The sequence below is a fragment of the Phascolarctos cinereus genome, unplaced genomic scaffold, assembly GCF_003287225.1.
Source record: "Phascolarctos cinereus isolate Bilbo 61053 unplaced genomic scaffold, phaCin_HiC Scaffold_5;HRSCAF=322, whole genome shotgun sequence".
Lineage (NCBI taxonomy): Eukaryota > Metazoa > Chordata > Mammalia > Diprotodontia > Phascolarctidae > Phascolarctos > Phascolarctos cinereus.
The window spans coordinates 232,141,989-232,164,829 of record NW_027555958.1 but is presented as its reverse complement, the minus strand read 5'-3'; the positions used below and the strand labels follow the sequence as shown (position 1 = coordinate 232,164,829).

The 22,841-nt window shown below is 40.4% G+C and overlaps 1 protein-coding gene and 1 long non-coding RNA gene across 8 annotated transcripts in view; one reads left to right on the top strand and one right to left on the bottom strand.

Annotated features, from left to right (window-relative positions):
- The window catches only part of MED20 (mediator complex subunit 20), a 132,088-nt gene that overhangs the window by 97,750 nt on the left and 11,497 nt on the right, over positions 1–22,841 (bottom strand). For 2 of the 6 annotated variants that reach the window (XM_020979749.2, XM_020979750.2), the window contains one exon: positions 15,669–16,351. The exons of the other annotated variants lie outside the window; for them this stretch is intronic. In XM_020979749.2, coding sequence (XP_020835408.1) covers positions 16,136–16,351 — 216 coding nt within the window. In that variant the 3' untranslated portion in view covers positions 15,669–16,135. Of the gene's footprint in view, positions 1–15,668; positions 16,352–22,841 lie in introns of those variants that run through there. 6 annotated transcript variants of the gene reach the window in all.
- On the top strand, positions 4,847–22,457 carry LOC110203293 (uncharacterized). 2 transcript variants are annotated; one of them, XR_002322894.2, is made up of 4 exons: positions 4,847–5,024; positions 7,091–7,290; positions 9,378–9,494; positions 21,588–22,457. It is a non-coding gene; the product is annotated as an uncharacterized LOC110203293 (long non-coding RNA). The 2 variants fall into 2 exon arrangements; XR_002322893.2 differs by lacking the exon at positions 4,847–5,024 and having other exon boundaries at positions 6,798–7,290.

Sequence of the window (22,841 nt, the reverse complement as noted above, 5' to 3'; positions counted from 1 at the left end):
TTTTATTGATGCCAACAAGACACTGGATTGTTGCATTCAAGTACAAAGATAACATTCTTGAAACAGCTGGTTATGGGGTGGCACTGCTCAGCTGCTTAGAGTTTAAGCACAACACATGTTTCACTGATGAAATCAAATACGTGGCATTCCATGATGAGCTGGTGACAAACTTTATAAACCCTGGTCTTTCCAGAAAAATACTGAAATTTTTAAAGGAAGTGAAACCATTGCCATAAAATAGACCTTTTTTTAACCTTTTAGCAAACAATAAAGAGTTATGGTCTTTTTTAATACCCAGGAATTCATATAAGACTTTGTCCTAAAAAAAAAAAACAAACCAAGTTCTCCAGAAAACACATGACCTAATTATTGACTTTCCATTATCTAACTTGAAGTGGAAAAATAAAATTATTATTTCTAAGCCCCACCCTTCACTGGAATTTAGACACAATATATATCAATAACAACTGTCTTGTCCACTTCAAATACCACCATCTTAGACTAGCTTAATTCTGAAGTCCTATTTATCTAAGTCAGAATTAGAAAACATCAACGTATTCATAGTAAACATACAGTAATTGATTAAAACATTTCCTTGTTTATGAATATTGGTTATTTAGAATTATTACCACTATGAATTCCAAACACTAGATAATGTTCAATCAGGACTACCTAGATGCTCTACCTGAAACTTTAAAATGGGCGTTTTGGAATAATGATGGCAACAATGATGATAGTAATTCATGTTTACATAGAACTTAAAAGATTTACAAAGTGCTTTCCTAATAACTATCCTATGAAGTATGGCAAATATTGTTTTACAGAAGAGGAAACTGAGGCTCTGAGAAATCAAATGCCTTGCCTAAGGCCACACAGTTATTAAACATCATGGCACAAGAATTTGAACTTGGATCTTCTGCCTCCAAGATCACAAGAGCTCTTTTTATTACATCATGCCTCATCTCACTGACTATCCCTGTTGAAAAAAATAACCTGAAAAGTCATTAATGACTAGAATTCTTGGACACTAAAATAGCTGGTCAAAGCTTTAATAAGGCCACCAGCTAGCATACTGAGAATTCACAGAGGTCTAAGGAAGTATCCTGAGACTAGAAAAGAAAAAGCATCACAAAACATCTATGTTTTAAAAATGGAAGAGGATGACAATGGAAATTATACACATGCAAACAATTTATATACCTGAAAAATAGTAGGAAAAAATAGCCACAAAATTACAAATACCTTGAAGAAAAGTGGGTACTCTGTAATAACAAGTCTGACTTGATAAAGACCAAATCTTGTTGGACTAATCTCATATGCTACTGAATGGCAGGTCAGGTAGATCAAGATGAAGCAATAGGTGAAATATATCATGACGTTAACAAGGTTTTTGATCCTGTCCTGTAAAAAATACAATAAGCAATAGGATCTGGATAAGTGGATTCCAAATTGTTTCATGAGCCATTTCTAGAACTTCCTTGAAAGACAGTGAGTGATTATGACAGACAAATTTTATCTATGTCTTTTTCATTATCTTTAGATCCCTTCTCTGATCACCAACATATCACTATGAGCAAACACATGAAAAATGAAACAGAAGAATTCTGGAACTTTAAGTATGAAAAAAATACAGCTATTACAAAGGTACATTACTATCACCAATGATTTAATATCAACCTCTCAGTTTAACCTGAAAAGGTTAAGTTTTGGAACCAGTATTGTTAAATACTTTTAAATCAATGATTTAAAAAGGAACCCTAACCCTTGGTCTATCAGAAATTAGGAAAAGATATTTTATTGGATAAAAAAGATATTTATTGGACACCAATAACATTGTTTATAGTTCTCAGCGTAAGCTGCTTGTTGGTAATAAATACAAGTTATCATTCACACCTTGGAAGATAAGTTCAGAATTCAAAGACCCTTGCTAAATAGAAATCTCAGAAACAAATAAAATATAATACACTTTAATAGAAAAAGTAAATATAAGTAAAGTATATAAGTAAAACTGAACAAATGTAAAAGTTTTGGATCTATCCAAAAATAGCAGAAAAAGATATAACCTTCATAGTATACAGCAAGCCTACCATGGGTCAGCAATGCAGCACTGCAGTTAAAAAAAAAATTGGAAAACACAAAAAATTGATACAGTATGAGGAATCATAAGATAATCTTTTCACCTTATCAAGTTTCAGTCAACCCCTCCCTTACTGTTCCTGTGTTCTACATCAGAGTGCTTACTATCTGCAGAACTTGGAAAGGCTAAGTAAGAGAAACAAAAATTTTGTAAGGCTTTAACAATAAAACCTCTCATGAGAGGGTAAATAAACTAGGATCCTTTTGCATGAAAAGTAAAGAATTCAGGTTGATTTAATAATGATTTTCAAACATAAAAGTTCTTGTACAATTGTGAATATGGTTATTTTCAATTTCCAACGAGAATAGCCCATGAAACAAAAAAAATTACGTTATATATGTGCAAATCAGATAAAAAAATCTCTTGATAGTGAAAATAATAAAATATTAAAATGAGCTACCTGTGTAGGTTGTATAACTTCTTCCTTTGGATTCTTTTTTTTTTTAATCAAATAGATTTTCACTGATCAGGAATGTTCTGTGTAGTCCTGCCTAAAGTGGGAGAGATGGACTCTTCAAGTCCTAAAATTCTATGATTAATCAAGGAGACATAATTATATACATCTAGTCATTCAAATTTTATAAACTGATTTTAATGGTTCTTTGCACATAAACATGAGATGAGTGACATTGTAAAAGTGTAATTTTGGTAGAAGATTATAGTGTGAACTGAAAAGGAAATGTATAAGTATCATTAAGCCATTTCGGATCACTCTTTGGACTAAAGATTATCAGCTTTTAAACCAGTCATTTTAGAAATTCAGCCTTAAAAATAACTGTCTACACCAGGAATTTATAATACAGCACAATGAATGGAAATGTTTACTTTTTTCTAAAACAAATTCACATTTTCTGTAGACAACATTCATTTAGTAAGATCTTTAAAGGCTTTAACAGATAACAGTCAACAGCATAAGAAGGAATGCATAATAAATGGTAATAATACACAAAGACTACAACAGGCTAACACCTGGTACAATTTCCATCCCCAAACAACCACTATATAAAGAAACATTACAGCTAAAAGCACTAGATTAAAAGTTCTCAAGTAAACAGAAGCTTGTTAGATTTTTCTTTGAAAATAATATCTAAGAGCTCCTAGCACAATGGCCTTGCACATAGTAGGCACTCAATAAACATTTGTTGAACTGAGAAGAGTCCTTTTAAAAGTTAACTTGAAAACAGAAACCTTCATTCAAGCGCTAAAACACATCTAGTTACTTTGAACATGTGCTTAACAAAAACCAGGAAACAAAATTTGAACCAAATACAACATGCTTACACTATCTATGATCAGTTCCTGGTGTGTTTATGAACATAATTCTGAAGGACCTAATGTTGTAAAGTATTAATACATGGGAAAACTTTCATAAAAAGCCAAAACACTACTTAAACCCAAGTATCTGGAATCCACAAAGTAAAAGCTAATCTTTCTAAATTAAAACACACTGTATAGCAAGAGCAGATCATTCAAATTTAGCAAAACTAAAAAGAAAAACAAAGTTTCTAAGTGACTTTGAAAGCATGCTAACTAAAACACTTTCATCAAGCCAACACAAATTTTACAGACAGAATTTCATTTTTTGCTATGTAAGAAATGTGCTGTCCTTTGTATTCAAAAATAAGTGACCAACATCAAAGTAAATAGGTATTTAGGTTTCTCAGGGAATAACTCTGAAAGCTTGAAAATCAACAGTAAAAAAAACTGTTAGAATAACTCCAAATTTGCCTTAAAACTTAAACTTTCCTTTATCTAATTTGCAAAAGGGTCTTTTAAGCGAAATCAGAGACTTGCATAAATTGAGCTTGATATGCTCTTATTTATTCACAAAGGGAAAGCGAGGAGGGGAAGGCAGTGGAATACTCAGAGCCAGCCAATTTCTACAACTTGCAATTATGTTACAGCGATTTTCAAAACTGATAGAATTTCTCAGGACCTCCTTAGTCAACATAAAACCAAAGTCTAATTTTCCATGTTTTTCCTCATACTCCATTCCATTTTAAAACATTTTGAGATAAATCAGTGTTCAAGAGTCTACCCAAGTTAAAGACAAGGAATCAGTTCCCTATTTAAATCTCTTAATACAGATTAACTCTCTTCCTGGGCTGTTCACATTTTTCTAAACTGATTTCTCAGTACTCTTCAGCTGCCTAAATAACCAAGTAGCAACTCCATGAATTAACTGAAACAGAATTTCTCACCATTCCCTACCCCCACATTACCACACTCTCAATTGAAGACAAAAGTGTATGACAATTTTGCCCCGAGTACTCGCCTCAAGTCGTTCTGGTACAATACAGCAAATACAACATTAACACTATCACACAAAACAGTTATATCCATACAGTAGATAAAAACATTTATTAAGTACTATGTTTTCCCATTACTACCAAAGAAGTTAAATGCATAGCTTTTCATCACTATCCTTGGGGCACTATATCATTCATACTGTGTAAGAACGAAATTAAATCAAATTTGGCCACAACTTTTCAATAGTGCTCATAAAACCAAAAGGATTAAAGGAGCTGAATGGTGGGAGAGGATTAAAGACTCCTTGGGGGAGAAAAAAAAGGGGGGGTGGAGGCATTATAGCCTTTCTGGGGACAAAGGAACTCAAGTTTCATCCTCCCCTATTGCTCCCCTCTCACCCAAGAATTCTGTAGACCCATTCCCTGCCCCCACCTCCTATCTTTAGTTCTTACCCTTGCTTCTAAATTCTCTTTCCCCTTTCACTCACCATGGTTCCTCTTCTGCACCAGCAGCTCCCTATCCCAGTCCATTTCCCTCCAATTACCACTGAAGTTTTTGCACCTTGAGCCCTCCAGAGCTTCTGGATCAATTCTCCACATATGGCATTTGATCCTCACCCTTGTGCCTTTTCTCCCAGGTCTGTACCTACCTAGGCTCGTTTGCCTCCCTTTAACCTATTTTCCCCAACTCTTCATCTCACTTCCTCTAGTTCTGTTCCCCATCTCTCTCAATTCACCTCCCATTTCCTAAACTTACCCTCTTATCACCTCTTATTTAAATCCCTACAACTTTTACCTCCTCCTCACCACCTAAACTTACTTAGCCCTAACCCTTAACTAGTCTGCCTTTCTTCTATGCTGCTATTTTATGTAGTCCTTCATCTACCTCTTCATCTCCCCTACAAAAACCTCTCTACCCAGTTCTTAGCTTTTCTCAATGGCAGCCTTTTACTGCCCTAGATTTTAAGGCTATCTCAATCAAACTATTCACCTGCCCTGCCCTCTACACTCAGTTCTTACTTGTCCCCATTCTATCTCTCAAGCTTCGTTTTCTCCCCTCAGTGTCAGCCATTGCCCCACACCACCTCACCTCTCTCAATCACCTCCACTTCGCTAAAAATCCTGGTTTCCCTCCCTCAGTTTCTAAGCTATCATTGATACCATCCTCCTTCATCCCTTAAAACCCATCTCTCTCCCTCTCTGGGCTTTTATCCCCTTCTCGCTTCCCAAAGCCTATCATCTTCTTCCTTCTCTGATCACCTTTCTCTACTAAATGCCATCTCCTTCCCTCTTTTAGTTCCTCCATGATTTGATCCCCTTTCTCTCCTAAATTCAATTTTCCTCCCTCACTGGGATTCCCCCCCTGCCTCCAAGCCTTCAACCTAAAACATGGTTTCCCTGGCTCTCTTCTTTTATCTTGCTCCTCAGCCTCCTCTAAATCTCATTTCCCTCCTGCCCTCCAGGAGCCCTTATCCCACCTCTCCCAATCCCATCTCTCTCCCTCATTCTCAGCTCATTGCCCCATGGCCCCTCCACCTCCTTCAATCCTATTTCATTCCCCCCATGGATCTCCCCTGTCTTCACAATCCTATCTCTGCTCTCATTACCCAGCTCCCCACCAAGCCTTCATTAAAAACTGGTCTCCGTTCCCCTGTCTGCCTTTCTGCCCTTCCCCTCACATTTGCCCAAACCCTATTTCTCTCCTTCTCCATCACCCCTGTTTCCCACAGTCACACTCATCAGTGGTCTCTTTCACCCCCTCCCTGGACCCCCCCATTCCACTTGTTCATGCCCCTTCTATTCCAAACTCTCGATGCCCACCCTTCCCCACCATTCCAGACCCCCCCCAGCTATTCCCCCATTCTAAAGCCCCCCCATGGCACGCCCCCTCCCCCATTTCCTCCCCCACCCGCCCCGCCCCCTCCCGGCTGCCTCCCCTCCCCCCACCCCACGTTGTTCCCTCACTCAGAGGCGCGCGCCGCCTTTGTCGCCCCCTCACCCGGTGTGTGCATTTTGTGTGTGTGTGTGTGTGTGTGTGTGTTTTGGGGGGGGACGCCGGTGGGTTAAGGACTCCTGTCCCCGCCCCCTGAATCCTAGGCTGGGCTTCCCCTGTCTTCGTTTCGGTGAGTGTGTCCCCCCAGCCACCGCCGCCCCCTGGCGCTGCCCTCATTTACCGCTCCTTCCACCTCCCCTGCAAACCACCCCCCCTTTTCCCACCCCCCCTCTATTTACCGCCATCATCAGCACGCGCGAGCTGTCACCGGAGCGCGAGACAACCGAACGGCAGGGCCCCGCCCCCTCCACGCCCATTGGCCCAGCCCGTCCGGGCCCCGCCCTACCCGGCCCTGCAGTGCGCCAACAGCGCAGCGCTCAGACCCTGTGCTCCCCCCCTCCCACCCCTGGCCCCCCCTCCGCCCAGCACCAAGTGTATTCTTCTACGGATTCTCGCGCCGCCAACGGCGCCGCGCAAAGGGTCAGCCGCCAACGCTCGGCGGCAGCCTCGAGGCTGGCGTAAAGGACGGCGGTGTAGCGAGGCTTTTGTGAATCGCGGGGAGAAGTTTGGTTGAGTCACAAGAGGGTAAATATGAGGGTTTCACAGACAAAGAGACTCTTAAAGGTACAGAGTTCCATTGCATGCCCCGCCTCCTTAAAGGGCCAGCGCCCTTCTTTCTTTCCCCACCCTACACTCTTCCTCTGAAAACAGGAGACAGCTGGAACCTGGAACTCCTCAGTTTTCTGCCGTCATCAAGAGACAGGCCCATTTTCCTCGTCTTCGATTCACCTGCCATACTTGTGGAGCAGTAACCTGGATTTAGAGTCAGAGGCCATGGGTTTAACTCTGCAACCTCCAAACTGTGTGACCTAGGGCAAGTCATCGATCTCTGAGCCTCACCTTCCTCATGGGTAAGGAAATAATGAAATGTGAGCTTGGATCTAATGGTCTCCACAGTTCCTTCCCGTCTTCAAACTCTCTCTAACCTTTTCCTTCTTTGGTGTAAGGAGGACCAAGGTTGAGAAAACCTCAGCTTACAGTCTTAGAGAATTAGTTGCCTGGAAGGAACACTGGGGTTAGGTGACTTGTCCAGAGTCACACAACCAGCCAGAAGACTTACTCAAACCCACGTCATCAAGACCGGCTCTATCCAACTAAGCCGGGTGGCGTAGTGGCTAGAGGTCTGGAAACTGGGATCAGAAAGGGCTAAGTTCGGTTCCTGCTTCAGACACTTAGTAGCTATGTGGCCCTGGGCAAGTATCACCTCTGGGCCTCAGGTTTCTCATCTGTAAAATAGGGGCGTTGTGAAGATCAGACGAGGTAACACAAGTAAAAACCTTGCAAACTTTAAAGCATTATATAGGAGCTAAAAATTAATGTGAGCCATTCGCCTCCTGAAAATCAAGGACTTTCTCTAGAAAACTGGCATAAAAAGCTACTCTGAGCTGAAAAGCAGAAAACGGCCCACTACTATTGGCTTTACCGCTGACTGTTTCCCCTCAAGGAGTGTTAATAGTTTTTAGAGGGTCAAAAAGTGGGGGTTGGAGAAGTTAAATAGGAAGTTCCTGGTTCCATACAATCTTCTAATGGCAAGGGTGAAAAGACCACATGAAAGATACAGAGTACAACCTAATAGATTCAAACTGTTAACTATTTCTTAGCTCTTCCCTGTTTAACAAAAGTGAAATTAATAGCACTCCATGACCTCAGAGGATTAGCACTGAAAAAGATAAAATGGCCTCTTCCCTCTAACTGCAACCCAAATGAGAGGAATACAACAAAGCATATATACATCTGGATCCTGCATTTTCTTCTTACCACTTTAATTAATATATAATACTGGTGAACCTAGAGTTATAATTAATTAGTCATGCATATGTGTTGTTTCTTTCACTTGTCCTTATGTATGTCTTGGAGTCATACATAAGAGTTTTGCATGTCTTCTAGTCATAGTGCTAGAAGTCTGGGAAAGCTGCCTGTAGGAGGTAAACTTTTTAAGTTTTGGAGAGGAAGAACATGATTTGGTAGAAGCCAGGCAGTAGTTAGTTTGCAAAAGGTCCTGCATAACAGTAGAATATCAAAGCTAGAAGATATCTTAGATTATCTCTGGTCCAATCCCTTCATTTTAGAGGTAAGGAAACTAACAGCCCCTGAAAGTTGAACTGATTTGCCCAAGGTCACACAGCTAATGAATACCAGTGCTGGAATTCAAACCTAGTGGGGAACAAAAACAAAAAAACCAAAAAGGGACGACTAGGGGGGCACTGTGGATAGAGAACCAGCCCTGGAGTCAAGAGGACTTGAGTTCAAATCCAGTCTCAGACATCATTCAACTACAATTGCCTCGCTAAAACAAAAACAAACCTAGTGGGGAGATATTCGAAGCAGGAAGAGCAGTTAGGAGTGAGGAATGAGGAAGACTGTATCAGGGTGGTAGCTGTATGACTGAAAAGAAGGGGATGAACAGGATAGATGTTATGAGGCAGAAATGACAATCAATGTCTTTTGATTCCAAGTTCCTTGCTATTTCCCATACACAACAAAATATTTCTATAGTCAGTCTACAAACATTTACTAAGAATTTACTATGTGCCAAGCACTGTAGATACAAAAAAAGGAAAAAACACAATCCTTGCCTCAATGAGCTCACATTCTACTGAGGGAGAGAACATGGAAAAACCATGTACATATGTGAGAAATAGAGTAAATGGAAGGCAGTCACAGAGGGAAGGTACTAAAGGTGGAAAACAGGAAAGGCCTCCTGTAGAGGGTGGGATTCGAGGTGGAGAAACTAGGAGATGGGGTGAAGAGGGACAGAATTCTAGTCAGTACAAAGGCATGGAGTTAGGAGACTGAGTGTCATGTATTAGAACAGCAAGGAGGCCAGTATAGCTAGATCAGTGTATAGAGAGGCATCAAGTATAAGACTGGAAAAGTAGGAAGGGTCCGGGTTATAAAGGGCTTTAATATTTAAAGAACTTTATATTTGATCCTGAAGGTAATAGGGAGCCACTAAAGTTTATCAAAGTACAAAGGTGACATGTTCAGACCTGCACTTCAAGGAAATAATTTCAGAAGCTGAATGGAGACTGAGTTGGCTATGGCAATATTCCAGGTAAGAGGCTGGTGTCTAAGTGAGTGAAAAGAAGGGGGATGTATAGGACAGATGTTGTGAAGGAAGAAATGACAAAATTTGCCAAGAGAACTGATATATGGGGTGAATGAGAGGATTGAAAGTTGATACTAAGATTGAGAGGCTGGGGTCACTGAGTGAATGGTGACGCTCTCAACAATAATAGGAAAGCAGGAAACTTTTTACAGCAAGTGTCTCTGTTAAAGGCCTTATTTCTCAACTATATAGGGAAATGAGCCAAATTTATAAAAATATAGGCCATTCCCCAGTTGATAAATTGTCAAAGGATATAAACAGGCAATTTTCAGAAGAAATCAAGGCTATCAATAAGTCACAAGAAAAAATGCTCTCAATCACTACTGATTACAGAAATTCAAAATAAAATAACCCTGAGACACCATCTCACACCTATCAGATTGGCTACCATAATAGAAAAGAAAAATGACAAATGCTAGAAGGGATTGCAGAAAAACAGGGACACTAATGAACACTTGGTGTAGTAACTGGTCCAGCCACTCTGGAAAACAATTTAGAATTATGCCCAAGTTTTATAAAGCCATACCCTTTGACCAGCAATACTACTACTAGGTCTGTATCCCAAAGAGATCAAAGATAAAGGAAAAGGACCTAAATGTACAAAAATATTTATATCTGGGCAGCTAGATGGCACAGGGGATAGAGCACTGGTCCTGGAGTCAGGAGGACCTGAGTTCAAATCCAGCCTCAGACATATGATACTTACTAGCTGTGTGACCCTGGGCAAGTCACTTAACCCCAATTGCCTTGCAAAAAAAAAAAAAATTATATCTGCTCTTTCTGTGGTGGCAAAGAATTAGAAATTAAGGGAATGCCTATCAATTGGGGAATGACTGAACAAGTTGTGCTATATGATTGTGATGGAATAAGAAATGATGAGGGAGGATGGTTTCAGAAAAACCTGGGAAGTGTTATATGAATTGATGTAAAGTGAACAGAACCAGAACATCGTTCACAGTAATAGCGATATTGTAAAGATGATCAAGTGTGAAAGACTTAGCTACTCTAAGCAAGACAGTGATTCAAGATGATCCCAAAGTTTCCATGATGAAAAATGTTATACATTTCCAGAGAGAAACTGATGAACTCTGAGTGAAGAGTGAAGAATACTTTTAAAATTTTCTTTATTTTTCTTTCTTTTTTTTGCAACATAGCTAAAATGGAAATAAGTTTTACATGACTTCACATGTATAATCAAATATCACTGCTTGCTTTCTCAAGGGGTAGTGGAGGGGCAAGAAAAATAGAGAAAATCTGGAATTCGAAATTTTTTAAATGTTAAATTAAAAAAAAAACAATTGAGAAATATTTTATGAAATAAACTTTGCCCCCATTTTACAGATGAGAAAACTGAAACTCATAAATTATAGATGAGAAAACTGAAATTCGGGAAGACTATGTGATTTGTCCTGGGGTCATAGAACAGACTCAAAGCCAGTTCTCCTGACTCCCAAGACCAGTCCTCCCCTCCACCCCCCATCAATCTTCAGATGATTTCATTTGATTTATGAAGTGACTGGAAAGGGAAAAAAATGACTAGAAGCCACTGAAGGATTTTAAGAAGCAAGTGATATGATAATCTGAACAGTCTAGAAAAACAAGTCTTATTACTATGGGCAAAAAAACACTAGATACAAGGGGTAAGAAAAGGCTGGGAGAATAGCCAAGAGTAGGGATGGGGAACCTGCAGCCTGGAGGCCACATGTGGCCCTCCAGATTCTCCAGTGTGGCCCTTTGACTGAATCCAAACTTCACGGAACAAATCCCCTTCATAAAAAGAAGCAAAATTTGGATTCAATCAAAGGGCCACATGTGGCCTCCAGGCCACAGGTTCCCCACCCCTGGCCAAGAGGTTATTTGAGTCAGTCAAGCATAAAGTGATTAAATGGACCAAAAGTCAGAGAAAATGGAGTCTGAAGAGTAGACCCAATGGAAGAACTGACAGGTTTTAGAAAGAGACTAAGATGTGAAAAGCTTCAAGTTGACCAGGATGTAAGAAGGAAGATGAATTTGGGGCCTAGAGACTGGTGAAGAAACAATGAACGTTGTTTATGAAACACAGTATGCCAGAGAGGCAGCATTTTTGTCATGAACTTAATAAGGTATAGTCACTGACATCTCAGTCTTTTTTTTCATGTTGTTGGAAGGATAGGTAAAACATCCCATTACAGCGAAGGCCATCATAAAGACAGGTCAAGTAGAACACACTTATCTCCATATTCCAGCACACAACCCAGACCTAGAGTGAGTGAGATGAGGTTAGAATAAATTATCTAGTCAACTAATACTTCCCCCCACCAAGCCTCTTCATATAAAAATAACTAAAACAAAAGGAATGGTTATTGTGTTTGAAGTGAGTGGGGAGGGGTGGGAAGCAGGTTTTTATTATGTCCTGTCATCAAGAACCAAAGGCCTCTCCTCTACCTCTCAACATCCAAACCATAAACCAAGACACCACCACAACCATTGCTTTCCAACAGATTCAGGATCAAGGACAACATCATGGCAGCCACCAACATATGCATTTATGTGGATTTTATGCTCTGTTAAAGCACTTTCCAGCCTCCAAGTTAGTAACAGAGATAGTGACTAAAACTCAGGTTCTTTAACTCTCATTCCAGTAATCTCTCTACAGTGGTGATTTAGGATAATGGAAAGAGAATCTGGAGTCAGAGGACCTGGATTCAAATCCCATGTCTACTACTTGTAAACTCTGTGACCTTGGAGGAGTCACCTCTCTGAGCTTCATTATGTTCTCATCAAATTAAGGATTTGTTTAAATATAAAGTCCCTTCCAGCTCTGAGTCTTATGATCCCATGTAAGCTTCCTGAGAGCACAACTGCTTTATAATTTACTTTGTATCCCCAATACTTAACAGACTTGCACATGCTAGGCACCTAATAAATGTTTGAATCTCCATTTCTCCCTTGTTATATGGTCTTCCAATCCTGGCTTTGGGACAGATCATAGCTGTGTCTCATGATCTCCAATGACATTTAACAGTCTCCAGTGATCAAAGGTGTTTCCATCAATCAATCAACATTTATTAAGTGCCTACTATGTTGCCAGGCACTTTGCTAAGTGCTAGGGATATAAAAAGAAGCAAAAGAGAGTCCCTGTCCTCAAGAAGCTTACACTCTAATGGATCGATTTCAAAGGGAGTTATACTATTGTCTTAAAATTCCAAGAGAAAAATTTAATTCATTTTAATCTTAAAACATCAATACCATGGGAGAATAATAGTATTATAGTGGGAAATAAAATGGATAATAGAAGTGAGTAATCACTCCCCTAATAGCTTCCAAGCACTTCTATTCACTTAGGAGTTTTACCTGACTTTAGGAACTAGATTTCTGTTTCAATCATCAGATTTAGGAGCCTATGAATGGGATTTTTATATTATGACAGAATTTTACTCTACCAATACAACTCATGTAATTTGTTACAATGGAATTTTATCTGTCTTGTCATTAAATAATAGCTGAGATAGATATGTAGATAGATAGATAGATAGATAGATAGATAGACAGACAGACATAAAAATATATATAAAACATGAATTTTACCAAGCACTTTCCCCACAATAAGCTTGTGAGGCAGGAAATAAAGGTATTATTACCCCCATTATATAGATAAGGAAACTGAAGCTTAGAAAGGTCAAGAAAGTTGCCTTAGATCAAACATCTATGAATTTTCAGTAAGTCATATTACAGGTCTTCTAATTCTTAGGCTAGTGTTCCTGGAGGTTGTCAGGATACTACTCGGGTTGTCTCATCCATCTCTTATATTTTGGTCATGCTCTGAAACAACGTTTGTATTTCTAAAGGCAGTTGGATTAATTAACATTTCTAAAAACCCAAGGTAGCTGCTATCTAACCCTTTTCAGAGGAACTGTTTCATTTTTTTTTACTTTGTATCCCTTTGCATATAGCAGGCACTTGATAAATAGAAGACAATTGTATCTCAAGAGTTCAGTGCTTTGCACATAGAAAGGACTTAATATATCCTTCATTCATTCATTCAACAAATCTGCCACTTTGGCTTTCTCTTCTTCCACTGGCTGTATTCTCTTTTTCTCACTCCAACCTTCAAAGCAAAACAAACTGTTCCCTCAGTCAGTATGCTACCCTCGAGTTTCATATTCAAGGTAGAAATGAACAGGTTTGTTCTTGTCCTTGGTTGTCTTGCAATTAGGAAGATGAGAAGATAGGAACATGGAGAAAAGGGACGGGGGGGGGAAGGGGGGTAGCTCTACATCTTCCCCCCCACTCCTGGAGAAATTTCCTACATGGGAGTATGACTAACTCCCATAATGGCAAGTCATAGAATTCCAGGGCATAAGTATTTGAGAGTCTCAAGTTTAAGGAGCTCACTGGCAAACACAAAGAGGAAAGGAGATGGATCCTTGGATTCAGAGTTTAAAGATCCTTTAGACACCAACCTCCTCCTCATGAGACGGGAAACTACAGCAAAGAAAGGCCAAGCAATTTTCCCAAGCTAGGAAGCAACAATAATCAGGATTCAAAACTAGGTCCCAACTCCAAATCCTGGGCTGACTCTAGGAGGCTCCCAGAACTCAGACTTTGCCTAGGGTACAAAACAGTGCTGAGGGGTAAGCAATGAGGGAGACTTTCAACTTTTTTTTTAAAAAATAAATGCACATATTTTTAACATCAGAAAATTCCACTGTCCCTCACACATAAGTATTCAGTTTTCTGTGTGATTTTAATGTCATTGTGTCAGGGTCCTTATCTGTACAACTAGAATGCTGAACTAAGGTTCGCTTCCTGTTCTGACATTCTGTGATTCTGGGAGGTTGCATGTGATCTGGTAGACAAAAAAGGGAACACAATTTTCACAAACCAGGTAGTAGTGGGATGTTTATAAGTAGTGGAGTTAATACTAATGGGTAGGAAATGACAACCTAAAATGAGCATCCGGTGCTTAGCTTACATTTTTGGTCCCAAACCCGGGTCTGTCACTAAGGAGGAACTATGACAACAAACAGAAGGGAAAGTAAAAGTTAAAGAAAAAATAGCTAAAGCAAGGATTGGCATAGGGAGCTAGAAAGAGTATTAGACTGAGAGACTGCTCCCCCCATAGTCATGTGACTAGATGCTTCCCCTCTCTGGACTGCTTTCCTCTTCCGTGAAAGTGAGAGTTGAAATGAATTGTTTCTAAGGTCTCTTCTGCATTTAACATTCAAAGATACATAGTATCTCATGAGTTGGGAAAACTCTGAAACCACTTGGTCCATGAGCAGGAATATCCTTCACTTTACAGCACACCTGGCAAATGGTCCTGGAGCCTCTGCTTAAGCCTTCCCTCTCTGGATAGGGAACCCAAGCCTCCTCTTGCAGCCCTTTCTATTTTTGGATAGCCTGTAATTATCAGGAAGTTTTCCCTTATATTAAACTGAAATTTGTCTTCCTGCAACTTCCTTCTATCTCTTGCTTCTCTTTTTATCCTGTGAGGTCAAGCAAAACAAGTTTAATCCATGTGTCTTGCACATGACAGCTCTTCAGACACTTGGAAGACAGCAATCCCCCCTAAGTCTTGCCTTCTCCAGGCTAAGCTTTCTGCAGCACTGGCTAAGGTATCCACTCTCTGGCTTGGGAATTAATGGGGGCTCTGGTAGTTTCCAAGTTTTCCATGGACTAGCTACAGATGAGAAGATGGGAAAAGAGAAGGGAATAACAATATAGGTTGTGCTTGGACCCTCTGGAGGTAAAAAAGTGGGGGAAGTGGAAGGAAAATTCCTTCATTTACCCACATCAACTTCAAGCCAAGATAAATTAGGAAGATACTTGGTTCTGTTAGAATAAGGCAGGCCAGAGTCATTAGAATAAAGCTATAATGCAAGTAATTTATGAAACAATTCAGGTGATCCTGCCTGTCATTTTATATGGACACAAAGGCTGCAAAGAAAAACTGCAAAACAGCAGCCAAGAACAAACACTGAGGGGGACAACTTTCAAGCCCAGATGGGGAGAGCTAAGGCAAATCAACAAACAACCCAGACAAGACAGTTCACCAAGCACTTCGGCAAAACTCAGCAGAACACAGACAGGAATGCTGTAAGGACACAGACTCTCCATGACAGAAAGCCAACCATATCCTTAGACCAAAGGAACAAACTTTTATTACAGAATGATCAGAACATAAAAACAGCCCATCCAAATAGGGAACTGGGCCAAGGCCATAACAGCCAGAAAGAACAGGAGGCCAGTGGCAGCTGCCACGCCAAGCCACGCCAAGGATACCCCCTGACCCATCTTCCTGAAAGATGAGAGAAAAGCTCCAACTTCTCCATCATCCAGAGTTCCTTTCCCCCAAGAATAGGTCAAGAGCAACAAGGCTCATCCTAAGACCACTGTACGTGGGTGTGGGGGAAGGGTATGTGTGTGAGAGTGCTGGTGGGGGGAGTACAAAGCCCCATAGGAGAAGCCACAGTTGCATGTTCAAAGGAAGACAAGACGCCTGGCCTTTCTGTCCTGGGTTCCAGGGGTCAGGGCCTGGGATGAAGCACCTTCATCTCCTGTGGAGTCACCCTGGCAACACCAATCACTCAGCAGCTCCCCACTCACTAACGGATCCCAGCCACAGGCACCTGCTGCTGTTTTCGAATCTTGTTGAAGAGTTCCATATACTGGGCCATGGTGTCAGCAGGGCCGTATACCCCGTCGTGTCTATTCCCAAACACTGCTGGTGCCCCTGGATTGTGGCTGCCCAGGAAACTCTGCAGGAACTCCAAGAGCAGGTTCCAGCAGTCACTAGCCACCACACATGGACCATACTCCACCTAGGGGCCAAAAGGACATGTGATTGAGAATAACTTGATTCAATCAAGTGCCTAGTACATGCAAGCCCTAAGATTATGGGATTCAGAGCTATAAAGGACCTTAAAGATCATTTAGTCCAACCCTCCATTTAACAGAGAAAGAAACTAGGTGGCACTGTGGATAGAGCACTGGCCCTGAAGTCAGGAGGACCTGAGTTCAAATCTGGCCTCAGACCAAACACTTGACACTTACTAGCTCTGTGGCCCTGGGCAAGTCACTTAACCCCAATCGCCTAAAAGTAAAAAAATAAAATAAAATAAAAAAGAAAGAAATTATGACTCAAGAGAGTTGAACAGACTTGCCTATGGCCATAGAGGTGAGATATGAACCCATATTCTGTGCCTGAACTGAGTATATCCATCATGGTGGCCTCTCTCTGCTAGGGATATTTAAGCAAGATATGACACACATCCTCCTTTTAAGCAGGTTATAATCCAATAGCAGGGATAAGACATAGAAAACTAATTACAATAAGAATAAGCGTGAGGTAGTAAGCTCAAAGGATTGAAAAATCTCTAATTTTCCATCTCTTTCTTAACCACTGGCTACCTTCCTGTTACTTACAATCATGCCCAGATCTTCCCCATTCTTTAAAAAATGTACCGGCCAGCCAAACTCCCATCTAGTATCTCTCCTTCCTCTCGTCCACAACCACACTCCTAGAAAAAGTAATTTATAGGGGCAGGTAGGTGGCACAGTGGATAGAGCACTGACCCTGGATTAAGGAAGACCTGAGTTCAAATTCGGCCTCAGACACATAACATTAGCTGTGTGACCCTAGGCAAGTCACTTAACCCTACTACCTAACCCTCCCCGACCCCCAAAGAAAAAGTAATTTGTATTCATGGCCTCTAAGTCCCCTCCTCTCACTTTTCAGTCATTTGTAATCTGGCTTCTCATTTTCTAACTGACTCAAACAGTTCTTTTTCAAGTTACCAATGATCTCTTAATTGCAAAAAACTGATCGCCTTGCTCAATTCTCATCCCTTTGGACTTTTCTGAAGCATTTAACATGATTAACTCCTTTTCCCTGTGGATACTACTCTCCTCTCTCCAGGTTTTTGTGACATTGCTGTCTCTTGGTTCCCCTCCTACCTGCCTGAGTGCTTCTCAGTCTACCTCAAGAGGCTCTGTTCTTGAGAAGGCATTCTTCTTTATTCAGTGTTTGACTGATGTGATTTCATCAGTTTCCAAAGGTTGAGTGATCATTTTTACCAAATGTCTCCCAAATCTATACAACCAAAACTAATCTCTGTACTAAGTTCCACTCCCACACCCCCAGCTCTCTATTGGACATTTCCAAATGAATTCAGACAGGCATCACAACCTCAAACATCTAAAAGAATATTAATTCGCTTTCCCCTAAAATCTGTCCTCTTCCTAAGTTCCCTGTTTCAGTCAAGGGCAGCACCATCCTGCCAGTCACTCAGGTTTGCAACCATGAGGTCATCCTTGATGCTGCTCCCTTAGCTCTCAAAACCAGTCAGTTGTCAACTCTTATTGATTCTCTCTAAAATAGATTTCACACATCCATCCCCTCTCTCCACTCACAGCAACCACCCTACTTCAGATTCCTGTCACCTCTTGCCTGGTCTATTGCAATAGGTTCCTAATCTGGATTCCAGCCTCATCTCTCCCCTCTCCATATCTTCAGAACTGCCATTCGTGAAAGCACTTAGCACAGTGCTAGTACACAGGAAGTGCTATATAAATTCCCTTCCCTTCTCCATTCATACAGCAGAGATCTAAGTATCTCCTTTGCCTGCTCAAGAATTCTCCAGTGGCTCTCCTTTACCACTAGGATAAAATATAAACTCATCTAGCTTTTAAACCCCTATACTATCTGGCAGTATTTCTGAGGCTTACTGAACATTACTCTCCTTCTGCATAATTTACATTCCAACTAAACTAGCTGTTTGTTGTTCCCTACACAAAACATTCCATCTTCTGTGCCTCAGACTTTGCACATGCTGTCCCACGCCTGACATGCACTTCCTCTTCACCTCCAATTCAAATAATCTCCAGCTTCCTTTTAAGCTCAGCTTAAGTTCTACCTCCAGCAGGAGGCCTAGCTTGATCCCCCTTATTGCTAAATCCCTCTAGAAATTACTTTGTATATACGTTGTAGTTAATAATAATGGCAATAACAGAGCTAGCATTTACACAGCACTTGAAAGCTTGCAAAGTGCTATACAAATATTAACTCTTCCTTTTATACTCACAACAACCCTGGCACGGTAGGTGCTATTATCCTCATTTTACAGATGAAGAAATTGAGGCTGAGAAAAGTTAAGAGACTTGCACAGAGTCAAAGAACTTGTACCTGAGGCAGAATTTGAACTCAGGTCTTCCTGACTCCAGGTACAGGATTCTCTCCGCTATGCCTCAAGTTAATTTTCATTGTACATGTTCCTTGACAGCCTATTTCATTTTTTTGTATTTGTATCTCCAGTAATTAAGACACTGCATAGCACAGTCAGTAATCAATAAATACTTGTTGAATGACTGGTTGAATGAATGAATGAAAACAGAGGACCGGGCAAAGTGCTATAAGAAATATGAACAAGGAGAGAACACTTTCAGCTGAGTCACTGGGAAGACTTCATGGAGAAGGTGTTACCTAAATTAGACTTATAAGAAAGGAAACATCAACAGAAACCATAAAGTAAGACTTAGAAAGGTAGGCTGAAGCCAGACTGTGGAAAGTTCTACATACTAGGATCAGGAGTCTATATTTTTTGGAGCAGGCAAACGTAGGTCACTCAAAGTTTTGGTTTAGGTTTTTTTGGGTTTTTTTTTTTTTGCTAAGCAATGGGATTAAGTGACTTGCCCAGGGTCACACAGCTAGTATGTGTTATGTGTCTCAGGTCGGATTTGAACTCAGTTCCTCCTGAATTCAGGGCTGGTGCTCCATCCGATCACAGTTTTGGAAAGGGATATTTATGACCATTATAGGAAGGTGATACTGAAGGAAAAGCCCACGTGCCTCCTCACATCCTCCCAAAGAATCTAGCACAATGTTAGGCATATATTGGGCACTCAGCAAATATTTTTGGAAAGAATGACAACAATTTAGGTATCTTCTACCCTCATACAATCTTCCTCTTTGCTACTTCTAAAACAGGACTTTTTTCTGGATAATCAGTCCTCCAGACTTACCCTTAGGACCAAGAGACAAGACTGAATTTCCTAATGTACTGAGTGAAAACTCCTATGACACTTAAGAATTTCAGCACTTGGGACAAATTCAACTGAGTAAGTGCAGGCAGTCTAAAGTTTGACCACTGTGCTTGGATGAGGTAGACTGGGCAGAAGTCTCGACATTAAGGAGGCTGAAGCTCTTGGAGAGAACATGTTTAGAGGGGACAGGGGTAGGGAAAACTATAGGTAAGGTACTGAACTTATCGAGGAAGAGCAAGAATGACCTAGAGGGGTCAGCAGATAGCAACAATAAAGACCTCAAGAGACTTGTGAGGAGAGGTTGCTACGTGATGTTGGCACAGGAAGGGTCTAAAAGTGGTGGTGGGAAACATGGATTATACCAATCAAAAACAGCATTTCCTCTTGGTCCTGTATGCCTGGGAGTATGAGAAGAGGAGCAGAAAATCTCAGGGATGGTACCAGGGAATGTGATGTCCTCTGGGGAAAGCTGCACTTTCAGTGAGCATCAGAACAAAGAAGGAACAAGAGAGGAAGAGGTACACGATGCAGGGAAGTTTGTGAACAGTCAAGGAGGCGAGAGGGCATGGTGGCTGGAGATCAGGCCTGCATCTAAGTCCCACCTCCTACACATACCAGCTGCACCGTCCTGAGGATGCCACTTTACTTTTGCTGCTCTAAACCAGAAATGACAAAGAAGGTGCCACATATACTAACAGAAGGTGCTCCTCACTAAGAGTTCCCTAAGTGATGGAATCATAGGTCTGGTTCAAAAAGAAAATATAGAGGAGTGTTCCAGAAGGCTGGTGGAAGAGGAGGAGAGAGGAGGACAAAGGGCTGGGAAGGGCCAGGGCTGAGTTTACCAAGAAAAGGGGCTGAGAGGCTGCCTTCACTTTCAAGCACTGCCTTAGCCAGTGATTCCTGGCATGGGCCCACAGGTCAAATAATGTGTTAAGAATTGTCCACCCTGATGGAAGGAGGGTCCCACTGTACCCCACCAATACAGGAGCCAGTATTCAAAAGCAAGTTTGAACTCTATGTCTAAACACACACTTGATATATCATGACATTTTGAATTTTCATACACTGTCAATTTCTGTCAAGCTGGAAGGTTAAGTTATTGAAGGTAATCATGGAGGAACAAAGTGGGAAGGTGTCATATGGGTATCTGCACTATATGGGTGGGTGTACAGAGTTAGCAAAATGGTTGGAAAGAACAGGGAAGGAGAGAGAGTACTTTGTGTCTTTGTCAAGTTCAAAAGTATGTCACAGATGAAAAAAAAAAAGATTGGGGCATAACTGTATTACCAAGCTTAGCGCTGAAGAAGAACTGAGAAAATTCACCTATGGATTTCCTTCACTGCAGAGGTAGAGAACTATGGCTGTACAATGCTGCACATACTGTCAAAAAATGGTCAATATGTTGATTAATTTTGCAGAACTACATTTTTTCCTCTTTTTCAATATTTGTTACAAGAGTTGGCTTAATAAAGGATATTTAGAAATAAAAGTGATGAAATAAAAATGTATCAATTTCTAAAAAGAAAAAGGTTGGAAAATTTCATTCATCCTATAGATGACTAAATCCTAACTGTCTTTCAAGGCCCAGCTCACATGATACCTTATCCACTGTACCTGACCTGTGTTACCATGGATAAATCATTTCTCTTCTATAATCCTATTTCTTTATATGTTAGATAGAGATAATAGTCAGTCTGCTGCATAGGGTTGTTGTGAAGAAAGCATTCTGTAAACCTTAAAGTGCTAGAGAAATGTGAATTACATATGGCTTTCCCCCAGATCCTCATTAACAGAACTGTTTTGCATAAGTATGTTAGTACATACTTATGTATTTATTAAAGCTGTCTATATTGCTGTCTTTTCCCCCTTCTAGATTGTAAGCTCCAAAAGTACAGTGACAAGTCTTATCTAAAATGTGTATTTCACTTAGATTCTTACACAGTAGTTCTTAATATTTGTTAAAACACTGAAAGACACTGGAATCTGGATTAAATGCTACTATCAATCTTGTTTCAGGGAACCTGGACTAAACAGATTCCCTCTTCTCTCGGACAAAAGGTGGGAGAGTACAGGTTCTGAATGCTATATTCTACGTAAGAAGTTGTTGCTGAAGAATTGGAAATAGAGGGGATGTCCATCAATTGGGGAATGGCTGAACAAGTTGTGGTATATGAATGTAATGGAATACTACTGTGCTATAAGGAATGATGAGCAGGCAGATTTCAGAAAAACCTGGACTTGCATGAACTGATGCTGAGTAAAGTGAGCAGAAGCAGAACATTGTACACAGCAACAGCAACACTGTGCGATGATCAACTGTGATAGACTCAGCTCTTCTCAGCAATACAATGAACCAAAACAAATCCAAAAGACTCATGATGGAGAAGGCTCGCCACATCCAAAGAAAGAACTATGTAGTCAGAACACAGATTGAAACATACTATTTTCACTTTTTTTGGTTATCTCTTTCTCAGAGTTTTTCCTTTTTGTTCTGATTCTTCTGTTACAATATGACTAATGTGGAAATATGTTTGACATGATTGAACATATATGGCCTATATCGATTGCTTGCTATCTTGGAGAGGGGGAAGGGAAGAGAGTAGGGGAGGAAGAAAAATTTGGAACTCAAAATTTTACAAAATAATGAATGCTGAAAACTATCTTTACATGTAATTGAAAAAAAAATACTATCAAATTGAAAAAAAGAAGTTGTTGCTGTATCAGTTAGTTGTCCTTACCTGTTTAAAAAAATAGTAATAATCCAGGATTCTATAGGGTACCAAGGGGAAAGTTAATAATTTTTTTAAAAGAGTTTGTTAGTTTGCTGGACAAACAAATATGCCTTGAACACAGTAATGGCTTAATAAATATTTGTTAATAAGTAAACTTATGACATATGGATTGATTTTTATCAGCCCAAAGGTCAACAGCCAACAGTCACTACATTCCCCCTTCCACACCATTTCAGTGAACTGCCACTGCTCTCTAAGGATTAGGAGTCAGCATATAGACAAAAAGTAAATAGAATCCCATTCCACAGCCTCATGAGAGACGGTGTTTGGTGCACTAGAAGGAAAAGGCTTAGAACCTAGGCATACCATTTCTAAAAGGTGGCCAACCACTATCCAAGAGGATATCAAAGACAAACAGGAACATCAGATACAGCTACAGAGGTAATGGTCAAGGACCTTTCCTCTCTCCACCTCCCCCCTTCAAATCCTCCCATACCTCTAACCCTCAGCACTAGTAACTATGCTTTCTGTACTCAAA